Source organism: Pleurodeles waltl, chromosome 4_1 (genome assembly GCF_031143425.1).
Source record: "Pleurodeles waltl isolate 20211129_DDA chromosome 4_1, aPleWal1.hap1.20221129, whole genome shotgun sequence".
Taxonomy (NCBI): domain Eukaryota; kingdom Metazoa; phylum Chordata; class Amphibia; order Caudata; family Salamandridae; genus Pleurodeles; species Pleurodeles waltl.
Window position 1 is genome coordinate 535,609,905 of NC_090442.1, and position 14,341 is coordinate 535,624,245.

At 42.2% G+C, this 14,341-nt stretch overlaps 1 protein-coding gene across 14 annotated transcripts in view; it reads left to right on the plus strand.

The window, feature by feature from the left end:
• Nucleotides 1-14,341, plus strand: part of ANKRD26 (ankyrin repeat domain containing 26) — an 829,339-nt gene that overhangs the window by 392,522 nt on the left and 422,476 nt on the right. For all 14 annotated transcript variants that reach the window (XM_069228894.1, XM_069228896.1, XM_069228898.1 and 11 more), the window contains one exon: nt 529-675. In XM_069228894.1, coding sequence (XP_069084995.1) covers nt 529-675 — 147 coding nt within the window. The remainder of the gene's footprint in view (nt 1-528; nt 676-14,341) is intronic.

Consider the following 14,341-nt stretch of genomic DNA (forward strand, 5'->3'; position numbering starts at 1 on the left):
AAAACTAGATAAACATGCCGAGCCTCCACACCTTTTGAAATAACTGAGATAACTGTATGGGTGGGTTTGGAAAGTGGTGCCCACACACCCATTGAGGTACCCCCAGAGGTAAGCCCAGTTTCAATTTCTTCTTCTTGACATTCTCATTCTTATTCATAATGAACCAGCAACCTTCTCTTCCTCTAATTTCAGAAGTTTACTTTGGATTGCATTTGATTGTGAGACATATTCATTTAAGGGTTGGACGGTAAGATGGTGTAATTTGCCATTTCAGGTGTTTCTCTATTCCTGATAAATCCCTCTAATGGGCCCTACTTTGTTTCGAATGAACAGTAGTAAGACGTCTAATGTGACTGGCAGGTTGACTATGATTACTTACTGCCTTAGCAGCCATATAGCATTATGCTGTAGCAGGACTTGTAGCACATTTTATGGGCTGACCAGTGTGACCAATTATCAAATGGCTATAACTTAAATTGCATTGTGTTTGAACATATTTCTTAACATATTTTAAAACCATTGTGCCAGGTTGAAGAAGAACGCAGTGAAGCTCAAAGACTGCTTTCTCAAGAACGAAGTGCACGTGTTGTTCAAGAAGGCATCTTGAATAATCACCTTTGGCGGCAAAAAGAAGAAGAAGAAAAAAAAATTAAAATGATCACTAAAATGGAAGAGGTAATATTTTTTTAACCACATTTTTGCTGTAAGTCTATGTCCTTCAAGGTAGATCATGCAATACACATTTTAAAATTGCTTGTTTTTTTATTGTGGTTTGTGATGTTTTGTATTTAATAAAAAACAGTGAACATTGCTATCTAGTTACACATTTAAAAACGTGTATAACAAGTATAATAAAAGGTATTTGCACTGCAGATTTAAATGATAATGCCTTATCTTATCTTTCAGTCTCTGAAGTGTGGATGTGTTAATCAAATGATGAGTAAAGTCACTCTGGTCTTAGGGACAGGTGGAAAGGGAGGCTCGACCTTCGATTATTCATATGTCATTGAGGCCTACCTCAAGGGATGAAGCCCCCCATGGTGCTGAAATACTTCTTTATCAAAGTGCAGAGAGTGCACTGTTCCATACCAAAATACAGTTGAGAGTCCCTCCATGCTCTGGATTCTTCAGTCTTGTTTAATGCCTACCTGTGATCCAAGTATGGCCTCCAGTTCATAAGCTGTGGCTCATTTCTTTGTGGAATGCGGTCTGGTAATATACTATAGAGAGAAAGAGATATAGAGCTATAGATATAGAGATATATAGATATATATAGATAACCTCAATGTTATGTATGCAGAAAAGGAAAACGCCAGCACTCCAAAACGATGATAGCACGAAGGTCTAGCTCATAGCCAAACACAGTGATTTTGTGCCCAATTTCCCATAAAACATATGTACCCCTGTTCAATGATTATAAAAGTAATACTCGCCGGGTCAGGATTTTTTTAAATATTCCATACATTTTTCCTTTCACAGTATAATACAGGCAAAGATTGAATTGTTATTCACCATATAATATTGTTCATACTGTAATACATAATTAATAGCAGATTTGCAGTTATTTCATATGAGACAACCTGTTTTGAGAATGTGTATTAAGCCCAGTAACTATTATTGCCTGGAAGGATTTACTGAAAATCTGCATCATAGTAACATCCCCTTTGACCACAGCACAAACTAAAGAATATTGTTTGAAAATCGACAATATAATGGCAAACAAACAATTGGAAGAAAACACATGATCATTACAATAATAATAAAATCTCCCTAGAAGAAAGATATCAGCCTATGTGTCTCCAATTCATGATCTTCACATACATTAGAATAAAGTTACCAGAAAAAGATAAAACATACGAACCCAATTTATCAATCATGTACATTCCTCAAAAGATATATACATCAAAATGTTGAAATGTCTTTATCCTATGTGCAAAAAAAAGTTCCTTGTCCCGGTTGAGTCCTCCAGGATATCTGCTGTTCAACATAACAATATATTCGGATTCTGTCCTCCTCAACGTGAGTTCCCTGTCACCGCCTCTCATAGTTTGCACCACCCTGTCAATGCCAAAGAAAGACACGCCATCAGCCTCACCATTGTGAACCTCTTTACAATGTCTTCTGGGTAGCTGGCTCATTGTTTCTGATTGTCCTCTAGTCTTCAATAAATCTCTTTTTTTTACATAGAAAGTCGTGCTGCCCACATACTGAAGTCCACATGGACAAGTTAACAAATACACCACAAAATTAGAATTGCAGTTAATGAACATCCTGATCTTTACCTTCCTCCCTGTAGATAAACTGAATGTTTTTTGATTGGTACTGTTTGCATGCCTTGCACTTTACACATTTATAAATCCTTGCTGGCCTTGTAACCAGGAGCTTGTATTCTTAGAAGGGTAGCTATGCACCAATATGTCCCGCAAAGAGCAACTCTTTCTATATGTTATCTTAAGACAAGAGCTGATCAGATCACCAATTACTTTGTAATTGTGATTGATAACTTGGGTTTGTATGATTCATTTAGCTTTTTTATACAAAGATAGGTGTTTTTTTTTTGTTCACAAAATGTTGTACAAATTATGTAGCAGACATTGTTCCTACACAGTCGGTTAATGGAAAGCATATACTTACATTAATTTCTTTGCCAGTTCTGTGGAAAGTCAGTAGATCTCTACATGTCTGTACCCATAATAAAAAAGTTATGACTCATCAAAACCACTCCAATCAAACAAAAATGTACAAATAAGAAATAAAAAACAAATTATTGCATTATTCCCTCCACCCATCCCTCATGCTCATCGTATAACATTATATGCTAGCATCCATGTATCTGCAGGTATTCCTAAAGCTCTCCCTAAAGTCAGGTGATTTCAGTGGGTTATATCCATTGCGTATGCAAAAAGATGGATGTCTCCTTTTCATAACATTCTAACTTATTTCCTTCTCAGAACCTTTCCATCTATTTCAGTTGATATTTTGTATTACCATTTTGCTCCCCAGGGCAGTAAGGCCAGTAAAGTTGTTGATACTAAGTAGAATGCAACTTTTTACTTTGACCATTTTTGCCTAAAACAGGGATTCAGTTTGGTTTTCTCTTCCACCTATAGCGTCACTTTCTGAAACAAAGGTTTACAACAATTCAGAAAGTGCAATGCAACCTATGTTGACAATTTTTTTTTTATACATTGCAACTGTTATAAATGGAATTGGGCTTTCACCTTTAAATCCAGCAGGTCTTAGGATATTAAGATTCCTAATCGACATATTTCATTTTGTCAAAGGCTAATATCCTTTTTTTAAAAATAATTGAGTTCTTGGTAATTGGTAAAATGCTGCTAATCCACAAATGTAGGAAGATGTCTATAATTTACTGAACTATATTAGTGAACTTAAATAGTTCAATTGAAGTCCATCTTTTGGTTGCAATGTGTCTATCTTTCTGAGACCATTTCACCTTTTACTGTATGGATTTATAACAGATAGCATTTCATTGCAGTATTTCAGTTTGGTTGGTTGCACTACTGCATTGGCTGACTAATTTTTGTTACTCGAAAAGCTCATCATTCTACAGAATTTAAACATGCTTGATTTTGGGTATTTAAAAAGCTAGTCTTTCCAGATATTTTGTAAATTTGTACTTGTTTCTGATCAGAGTATACATAGATTCATAAATAGATTGCTGGCATCAGCAGAGATGTGCCCGAACATTAGCTTGCACTATGCTTCACAATTTCTTGTAACAAAGCTCTCCTTGTCATCAACTGCCTATACGGTCAGAGAGCTTAACTTAGCCATGGGGCTGGATGTGAAATCAGGAGCTGGGATTACCTCTTCACGTAAGTACTATCACAGAGACAGCCAACCATAGAAATTAGGCTCTTCTGTCAAGTGTCAGTCTCTACATTCCCTGGACTATAGCGAATGTGCACCTCTGGCCTACGCTCAGGAAGGGAGAGTTACTTTACTGTTGATACAACATTGCTGCAGAAAAGGTGCAAAGGATGAGAGACTAGCACTCTCACGAGCTGCAGTGGTGACTTGGAATTTCTGTGCCTAACAGGATCCTAGTCTTGAAGGAATGGTGCAAGAGTCGCTCTGGAGCCGAATAATATTTGGTCTTGAAGCATCCTCAACTCCTGGGTACTGGACAACCTTTTACTGGACACAATAAAAAAACAGGTCCGTATGAGAAACCTTGTCTCGTATCTGTGTAAAGATGGTTGTGCCTCCTGGTACTTTCACTTTACTTTGGGTAACTCAAAACACTTGCATAAAAACATTGAGGATGACCTCTACAGTGGAAAGTTGGGGTTCCTAGTAGGATGCCTCACTATCTCATGAGCAGAAAAGATTCTCAGGGTCACACCCAGTTGATGAGACCCTGTATACATCTACCTAATGGTGGAATCTCATCTTCTCTGCTGTAAGTATACCTTAGATATCATGCAAGACCAGTATTTCTAAAAGCACCTCATACCAATGGTAGTACATGGAGATCAGGTGTGCATAGAACAGATTTTTCCCAAACGAGGTACCAGTGTTACGTCAGTCAGCTGCTGCAGTTGTTGAGTGACAGGACACTTGTGTATCGTGTCACACATGGCTTAATTCAGGAGCATTTCTGCATAATGTATCTAAGCTGAAGGTCTGAGGAAAAGAAAGAACAAGCAAATAATACATCTGGATATCAGGGCCATGTATCAGAAAGTGGTGAACGCCAAATGATGAGGGTCTGACCCAGGCTGTTTGGCAGAAAAATAGAGAACTGGTGGAGGTGCACATATGCACAGGTAAAGGGGGATGCCATGTATAATGCATGTATTCATGGCAAACAAAGGCATGCACTTTATTGGCGCACAAAGCCCCATTTAACAGCTTTTGAAGCAGTTTCCACTCTCACTGTTAGGTGGGAGGGATGCCCACACAATGAGAATCTGAAAGCGCTAGGAAGAAAGAATATTTAATTTGTTGTTTTGCATAGCACACACATAGCCCGAGTGTGGCAGAGTGTTACACGAGTTGCAGAGTCTAATAATTAAAATGTGCCCCACCTGATCATAGAATAGGATAAATTACAAAAAAAATCAGAAGAAGATTCCAGACAGAGAGCAAAGTTAGATATTTTTGTGGGATAATGATTGTCTTAAGGAGCATACAAGACAAAACTAGAGTATAGCTTGAGCTTTACGAGATGATAGTTTTGGAGGTAAGTGAACAAAATGGCCCAGCATAGGCTGCTGGAAAGGATGCCTTTTCAATAATCCATACGAGGTGTAGGAAAGTACCCTCTCTTTGGCATGGTTATCCCCTCTTTTGCCTGCTGTCAGTGTGTTTTGACTATGTTCACTGGGATCCCGCTAACCAGGACCAGGTGTTCTCTCCCTCTAGATTTGGTTGTCCGTAACCTTTTACACCCCACAATTGGCATGCTGGTGCCCCCATATAAGTCTTTAGTATATGGTAGGTACCCAGGGCCTTGGGGCACCAGGGTTCCCCAGGGGCTGCAGCATGTATTATGCCACCCATGGGAGCCCATGCAAAATGTGTATGCAGGCCTGCCATTGAAGCCTGCGTGAAAAGGCGCATGCAGCCTATCACTACAGGTCACCCGTGTGGCAGGCCCTCCTAGCCCAAAGGGCAAGGTGCAAGTACCTGGGTGTGAGAGCACCTCTGCATGAGGTGCCCCCACGAATTCAAGCTCCATTTTCCTGGACTTCGTGAGTGCGGTTAAGCCATCTTAGCCGTGTACTGGACATAGGTCACTACCTATGTCCAACTAAATAATGGTCCCCTCACTCAGAACATGCACACTGCCTCACAACTTGTGTGTGCTGGTGGGGAGAAAATGACTAAGCAGACATGGCACTCCCCTCAGGGTACCATGCCCACCTCTCACTGCCTGTAGCATAGGTAGGTCACCCATCTAGCAGATCTTACAGCCCTAAGGCAGGGTGCACTATACCACAGGTGAGGGCATAGGTGCATGAGCATTGCATAAGCAAAACCTTGGACATTGTAAGTGCAGGGTAGCCATAAAGAGTATATGGTCTGGGAGTCTGTCAATTACGAATTCCACAGTTCCATAATGGCTACACTGAAATCTGTGAAGTTTGGTATCAAACTTCTCAGCACAATGAATGCACACTGATGCCAGTGTGGGATTTATTGTAAAATACACACAGAGGGCATCTTAGAGATGCCCCCTGAATACCAGTCTGACTCCTAGTGCTTAGCTGACCAGTTTCTGCTAGCCTGACGAGATTTGTCACTCTGTGGCCAGGAACAAAGCCTGTACTGGGTGGAGGTGCTTCTCACCTCCCCCTGCAGGAACTGTAACACCTGGCAGTGAGCCTCAAAGGCTCATGCCTTTTGTTACAGCACCCCAGGGCATCCCAGCTAGTGGAGATGCCTGCACTTCCGGCCACTGCCCCCACTTTTGGCGGCAAGGCTGGAGGAGATAATGAGGAAAACAAGGAGCAGCCACCCACCAGTAAGGACAGCCCCTAAGGTGCCCTGAACTGAGGTGACTCCTGCCTTTAGAAATCCTCCATCTTGGGATGGGAGGATTCACCCAATAGGAATAGGGTTGTGCCCCTCTCCCGTCTGGGAGGAGGCACAAAGAGGGTGTAGCCACCCTCCAGGACAGTAACCATTGGCTACTGCCCCCCAGACCGAAACACACCCATAAATTTAGTAGAAAGAAGAAGGACTGCTGACCTGAAAGCCCCGCAGAGACATTGGAGACGACAACTGACTTGGCCCCAGCCCTACTGGCCTGTCTCCAGACTCAAAGAACCTGCACAGCGACGCATCCGACATGGACCAGTGACCTCTGAGGACTCACAGGACTGCCCTGAACCCAAAGGACCAAGAAACTCCTGAGAACAGTGGCACTGTTCAAAAACTACAACAACTTTGCAACTTTAAAGCAACTTTCAAAGAACTCTCTCTTCCCGCCGGAAGCGTAAGACTTCACACTCTGCACCCAATGCCCCGGCTTGAGCGCCAGAGAACTAACACAGCATAGAGGACTCCCAGGTGACTACGACGACGTGAGTACCCTGAGCCGACCCCCCTGCGTACCCACAGCGACACCTGTAGAGAGGATCCAGAGGCTATCCCTGACTGCGACTGCCTGGTAACAAGGAACCCTACGCCTGAACCAAGCACTGCACCTGCATCCCACAGGACCGAGAGGAACCACCCACCAGTACAGGAGTGACCAGCAGGTGGCCCTCATCCTAGCCCAGTCGGTGGCTGGTCCGAGAAGCTCCCTGTGTCCTGCCTGCATCGCCTCAGTGACCACTGGGTCCCTCCATTGCTTTCTATAGCAAACCAGACGCCTACTTTACACTCTGCACCCGGCCGCCCCTGTGCCGCTGAGGGTGTGTGTTTTGTGTGCTTGTGTGTGTCCCCCCCCTCCCCCCCCCTAGTGCTCTACAAAACCCCTCTGGTCTGCTCCCCGAGGACGCAGGTACTTACCTGCTAGCAGACTGGAACCGTAGCACCCCTGTTCTCCATAGGCGCCTATGTGTTTTGGGCCCTCCTTTGACCTCTGCACCTGACCGGCCCTCTGTTGCTGGTGCTGTGGCTTTAGGGTTGCCTTGAACCCCCAACGGTGGGCTGCCTATGCCCTGGCGACTGACTGTGTAAGTGCTGTACTTACCTGAGAAACCTAACCAATCTTACCTCCCCCAGGAACTGTTGATTTGTGCTCTGTGTCCACTTTTAAAATAGCTTATTGCCATTTTTACTAAAACTGTGTGTACTACTGCTTGAATCAAAGTTCTATACTTACCTGTGTGAAGTACCTTGCATTTTATGTACTTACTCAAACCTTGAATCTTGTGGTTCTAAAATAAATTAAGAAAATATATTTTTCTATATAAAAACTATTGGCCTGGAGTTAAGTCTTTGAGTGTGTGTTCTTCATTTATTGCCTGTGTGTGTACAACAAATGCTTTTTAAAAAAAATATATTTATTGGTTTGTTAACAACAAATGCAGGGAAAATCAACATCCCAATTAAACAACTTCCCCTCGTATCAATCTCCATCTCCAGGCTTCGACTCTTATTCTAGTAGTGTCTGTCTGAGCAGCAGACTGGAGTCAAAGACAGTGTCTTGCAATATTATGCTGACTGTGGCCTTCTTCGCTGTCTGGATCATCAGATGATGTGGCTTGTTTCCTTGTATCAGCGGTTGGGTCTTTAAGGCAGTCTAACAGATGGACCCACTTCCGTGCCGATTCTACAGACCCACCCCTCTTTTCTGCTTCCTAGTGTAGAACCCTCCCTTCTGCCTCAGCCCATTTTTTTAGTGTGTCCTGCCATCTTTGTATATGCGGTCCCCCTGGATCTTTCCAGTTCATCGTGATTTCCCTTTGGGCCAGTACCAATGCCAGGTCAGTGTATTTAGTCATAATTCTTTGTGCATGGGAGCGGGGAAATCCACCCAGTAAGGCCACCAGTGGGCAAGACTGAAGTCTCCTGTCTGTTACTGCATTTATGTTTTGTAGCACTCTGTCCCAGTATTGCTCCAATTTCACGCAGCTCCAGAACATATGCACCAGATCTGCGTCTGATTCCAAGCATTGGGGGCATCCACTGTTCATAGTGTTGAACATCTTAGCTATCTTGGAAGGAGTGAGGTATGCTCTGTGAAATACGTATAGATTGATCAGTTTGAAACAAGCATTTCTAGATACTGTGTGTATATGCACTGTAATTTCCCCCAATTGAGGCTTGTCTATGGGCGTCCTAATGTCCTCTTGCCAGAGTGCTCGTAGCTTATCAAGAGGGAGTAGAGTGTCTTTATGTAATGCTATGTAAAGGCTAGATATAACTTTTTTATCCCCTCCTATTGAACAGATAGCCTGATATCCCGTGTGAGTGGGGGGTTCACATAATCCCTGTTTCCAGTGTTGTTGTATAAGTGCTGTAAGTGATCTGTGGGCAAGGAACAAACCTGGGGGGGAAATCAAATTGCGCCATCAGTGCGTCAAAAGTCAACAGTTCCCCATTACGGAACAGATCCCCTATTGTAGAGGTGTTGTATGCAGCTAGCTTTGAAATGCCCGTTACGGTATGTCCGGGAGTGTAGTTAGGCAACTCAACAGCATGTCCAGTGTGTATGGGGATTTGGATCTTGTATGCTGTAAACTGCGCAACCAACAGTCGCGCAGTACATGTAAGTCTGATGGATTTACCACACTTTGCCCTCTGGTGTTCAATAATTTCCCCGGAGGGTTTTGACGGAGTGCTCTGTGTGGTGTCCCATAGTCGTGTCTGACTGTGCCGTATGTAATTCCTTCGCCGACCACTGTAGCTGGCATGCCAGATAGTATATCTCAACATCCGGTTCTGCCATCCCCCCCTTAGCTGTGTGCCATTGGAGTTTGTGTAAGGCCAACCTATGTCTTCCCGTCCCCCAAATAAAACTAGTTAGAATGGAGTCGACATCTCGAAATAGCAGACGAGGAATGAGTAGAGGTAGAGGTAAACCTCTAGACGCCAGGGATATATATATTTTTTTATTTACTCTGTGTTTGTGTATGGGGAGCGACCCCTTAGAGAAGGGTCGCTCCCCTGGGGGGCAAATTGTTTATAGGCCATTTACGCCCCCCTTGAGGGCAGATCGGCCTATTTTTGTTAGGCCAATCTGCCCCCAAAGGAGGCAGAAACCTCTAGACACCATTGGATTGGTGTGTGTGTGTATGTGTGTGTTTTGTTTGGGGGTGGGGCAGCCCCTTGGGCAAGGGTCACTCCCCATGGGGGCACATTACTGTTGGCCATAACTTTTGGCCTATTTTTGGAAGGCCAATCTGACCCCCAGGGAGGCTGAAAGCCCACCGGGGACCAGGGAAGATTTTTTTTTTTCACAATAAGAGGTTGGGGGTATGGCCATACCCCTACTCCAAATGCTTGGCAACTCTCAAAATTGTCCCACTTGGAATGGTGAGGGCTGCACATTTTTACTTTGGGACACTGCCATGTAGACAAAGCCACAAGAACCAGACTCATCTGAAAACGAAACATCTAGTTGATTCCAGGGTGGTGTGCTTCACATGCACCCCGCACCATTTCCTTACCCACAATGCCCTGCAAACCTGCAACTTTGCTGGAAAGCACACATTTTTCACACATTTTTGTGAAGGAACTGTAGTTTGAGGGATGCGCACACGTCTGCACAGAAATAATGCTCCTGGACTCTTCAGGGAGTTTCCTCAAAAGCTAAGTTGGTTTATTGCTGAATAAAGGACCCACAACAACGAAAGCCACAACCATCCAGATCCAGTCACCAACTGAAGGCAGCCTGAACCATCGAACACAGAGTGTTGAGCAACGCTGCAAGGATCGAGAAAACCAATATCAAAGAAAAACATGGCACGTGAAAGAAGCACTGATAAAAGACATTTGAAAGAAATACAGCATAAAAAAAACACCTTACATAAAGCATATTACATCACCTCCTTCCCATAGCAAAACAAACTACGATAGAACATAGTCATTGCAACAAATAATCACAAAATCTAGAAGGCATTTTAGTAATATGTTTAAGCCTTGTGCTTTGAACTTTGCCTCCAGTTTCATTCGTATTAACGCCCAACTCAGTCTGTTAACTTGGAATGGTTTGAGCTTGAGTTGAAGTATCTAGTGTAGTCTCCAAGGAAGTCTGTGCTGATGTTGACGACAAGGAATCTGACAAGGTCAAGAAAGCACTCTGTTCATCATGAACAAAACTTTTACCAATGGAAAAATCTGAGGAATCTGAACTACTTGGAACTACTGAAGTACCTAAGTCATGGTCTGAGTAAACTTTATTAAAAATCTCTGCTTGTTGCCTAGACACAGGAACAACACTGTTCCTATTCCACCATCCCTTCCCTTCTAATAAAAGAGAATTTTTATTAACTTTAAGAACTTTAACCGGTAAGGAAAACTTGGACCCTTTCATGATTTTATGTGTTTTTTTGATGAATACAAAGTTTTGAGCACCAACATTCATGTCTCTTACTTTGTTCCTGAAGTCATAGTATTCTTTCTGTGCTAATTGTTTTTTTCCCCACTGTAGATCTTAATTTATGCAAGTCTATCAAACCTCCTACATCTTTCTTTGATTTCCAATTGTGTATTAACCACGTAGGAGTCAAGTTGGTAACGGCTTGCCTTCCTCTAAGAAGTAAGAAGGGGGTTAAATCAGCGGTAGAATGAGGTGTGGTATGGTACGCCCAAATCTTTTATTTAAGAAAATTAGCAACGTCAATGTTCATGGCAATGGCTGTCTGAATACCCTCCTTCAAAATGCGGTTGGCCCTCTCCACCAAGCTGTTCGATGAAGGGCTATATAGTGTTACTTGTGAATAGTTGACACCAAATCTTTTGAAAAAGAACTCCATCTTATGAGAAGAAAAATGCACCCCATTGTCAGAAATTATAGTAGTCGGGGAACCTTCTAAATGAAAAAGTTTCTCTAAAGATTTTGTAACAGAATCAGTATCAGCAGATTCAACAAAGGAATAATATATCCATTTTGAGCAATAGTCAACAAGAACAATAAGGTACTTCATTTCTTTCGGTAAAATGTGGAAAGGCCCGGAAAAATCTATGGCTAAACTGTCCCATGCTTTAGTTGGGAGAGGAACAGGATGCAAAGGTTTAGTGTAACTTTTCCAAAGTTTGTCAGATACAACGCAATGTTCGCAGCTGTCAACAAAATGTGAGACTTGATCATGTAAGCCAGGCCACCAATATGATGCTTTCAACCTCTTTACTGTAGCTGACATTCCTAGATGACCTAGATGGGAATTTTAATGATTTTATGTCGGAGATCATTTGGAGGATTGAATAGATTTCCTCTCATACAAACTTCATTATCATATGATAATTCCCCCGATATTTGCTTGTATGTTCTCATGACTTTATCAAGAGCTTTCTCTGGAGGCCAGCCACTTTTGATTAAATGAACCACACGAGACAATACTTTGTCTGTGGACATGGCAGTTCTCCATTCATCTAAAGTAATATTACCATCACAAGCTGAGACAGCTTCCACTAAACCAACCACACATTCATCCTGCTGCCTATCAGTATTGTCTCCAGAAATTTGCAGTGGCATGCGAGATAAGCAGTCAGCACGTACATTCATACCTCCCTGGATATATTTAACGTTTAAGTGTATTCTTGTAATTTAGAAAGAATACGCACTAAATGGGCAGAAGCCTTCCCTAATCCGTTGCCACTTAGAAGATAGACCAAAGGTTTGTGATCAGTAAACACGTCACATTTCCTGCCCCATATGTACGTTTTACATTTTTCCACTGACCAGGCACAGGCAAGAGCCTCCCTTTCTATGGTGCTATAATTCTTTTCTGCTTCTGAAAGAGACCAAGAAGCGAACGCAACTATATTCTCCTTCCCAATAATTATTTGCCCAAAAACAGCTCCTAAGCCTTTTAAACTGGCGTCTACTGCAATGAATGACTCTCCCGAAGGTATGAAAGGTTTTAGTGAAGGTGCAGATAACACTAATTCTTTTACTTTTTGAAAGGTAGTGTCCATCATGTTGTCCCAGATGAACTTCTGACCTTTCTTAAGTAAAGACCTCAATGGTTGAACAACCAGAGCATACCCAGACACAAAACGTGCATAATATTCGCATACACCCATGAAGGAACGCAAAGCATCCTTATCAGAAGGAGCAGGAGCATTTTTAATGGCTTCCAAATTACAGACCTTTGGCTTTATTCCTTCTGCTGAAATAGTATGACCTAGGTACTCTACTTGTTCAGCTAAAATTTTGCACTTATCAGCTTTAATAGTCATGCCGTGTGACTGGAGTATGTCATAAACTTTGCTCAGAAGAGCAATATGTTCCTCTGTGGTAACAATGTGAACTAAAATGTCATCTTGGAAAGCCACCACATTTTTGTCTAATCCCCTAAATAAAGAATCCACCTTTTTTTTAAAAACGCTGGCTGCAGACGCCAACCCGAATGGAAGCCTGCAATATTTATACGCCCCAAAAGGGGTTACAAAAGTAGTAAGAGGTTGAGATTCTTTGCTCAAAGGTATCTGATGGTATGCTGAGTGTAGGTCAATGGTGGAGAAATACTTTGAATTGCCTATGCTAGTGATCAACTCCTGTATGTGAGGAAGAGGATGGCAATCAACTAGTATGTTTTTATTGAGCGATCTCAAGTCCACACATAATCTCAAATCCCCTGATCTTTTTTTTTGTAAGAACAATGAGCGAAACCCACTCCGAGGAGTCAGTGGATGTAATTATGCCTTCATGAATCAATTTGTCTAGTAGCTCTCAATTTTTTTCTGATGCTCAAAGGTACTGGCCTGACTTTGTGAATGACAGGCGATGCATCTTTCCTTAGTTTGATATTATGTTCAAAACCTTTAACATATCCGACTTTGTCTTGAAATACTTTGTGAAACTTAATTTTGAGATCGCATAAAACGGACTCAGAAGACATCACTGACAGAACAGTAGTCTCGCACATAAACAAGTCAGCTAACATAATGGGTGTAGAATGACCAGGGCATAAAATAATACTGAGTTTGGCTAAATCCCTCCAACTAACTAGATCTCTCCTATTAACGGCTACATAGACTTTAGTATGTACCATTCTTCCTAATATAGATACATCTGACCACAAATAACCTAACGAGTCTATGTCCTAATCACCAAAAGCTTTGGGATTGATGTCAGGACGTTGCAACTCTGATGAATCTGGCAATAACGCAAAATAAGTTCTATCAGCAATAATGGTTACTGGGGCTCCAGAATCTGCCATGATCATTAATTGCTTTCCCCCTATACTCGCCTCACATAGTGGTCCTTTGACTTTCCCTTCATCAATACTCCAATCTTTGTGTATGCCTACAGTCAGTACTACATTGGAAAGTCTACTCGTGTTTTCGGAAACGTCGTCCTCAGACTCTGTGGTATATACATTACTAATACGCATTTTGGATACATTGGTAGTTGAACTTGGCTTAAGTTTTCCCATCCTGCGCACTTTCTGGAAATTACCAATTTTACGACATTTCAAACATTTCTTGTTTAAGGCAGGACAAGATGGACAATTACCAATGTGACTATAAGAGCCACACCTGAAACAGACAGGCATGCTCGCATTCTGAATAAGATTCCTCTTGCTTTTCTGGGATTTGTCAATGACAGAGCAAACAGGATCTTCTTCAGTTACGTAGCTAATTTCTGTATGATGATTAAGACTGGATAGGGCTTTGGAAGATACTATAGACCTTTCAATACTCTTAGCAATGTCAATAGTCTCTTCCAAAGTCGTGTTACGACAGGCCAAAA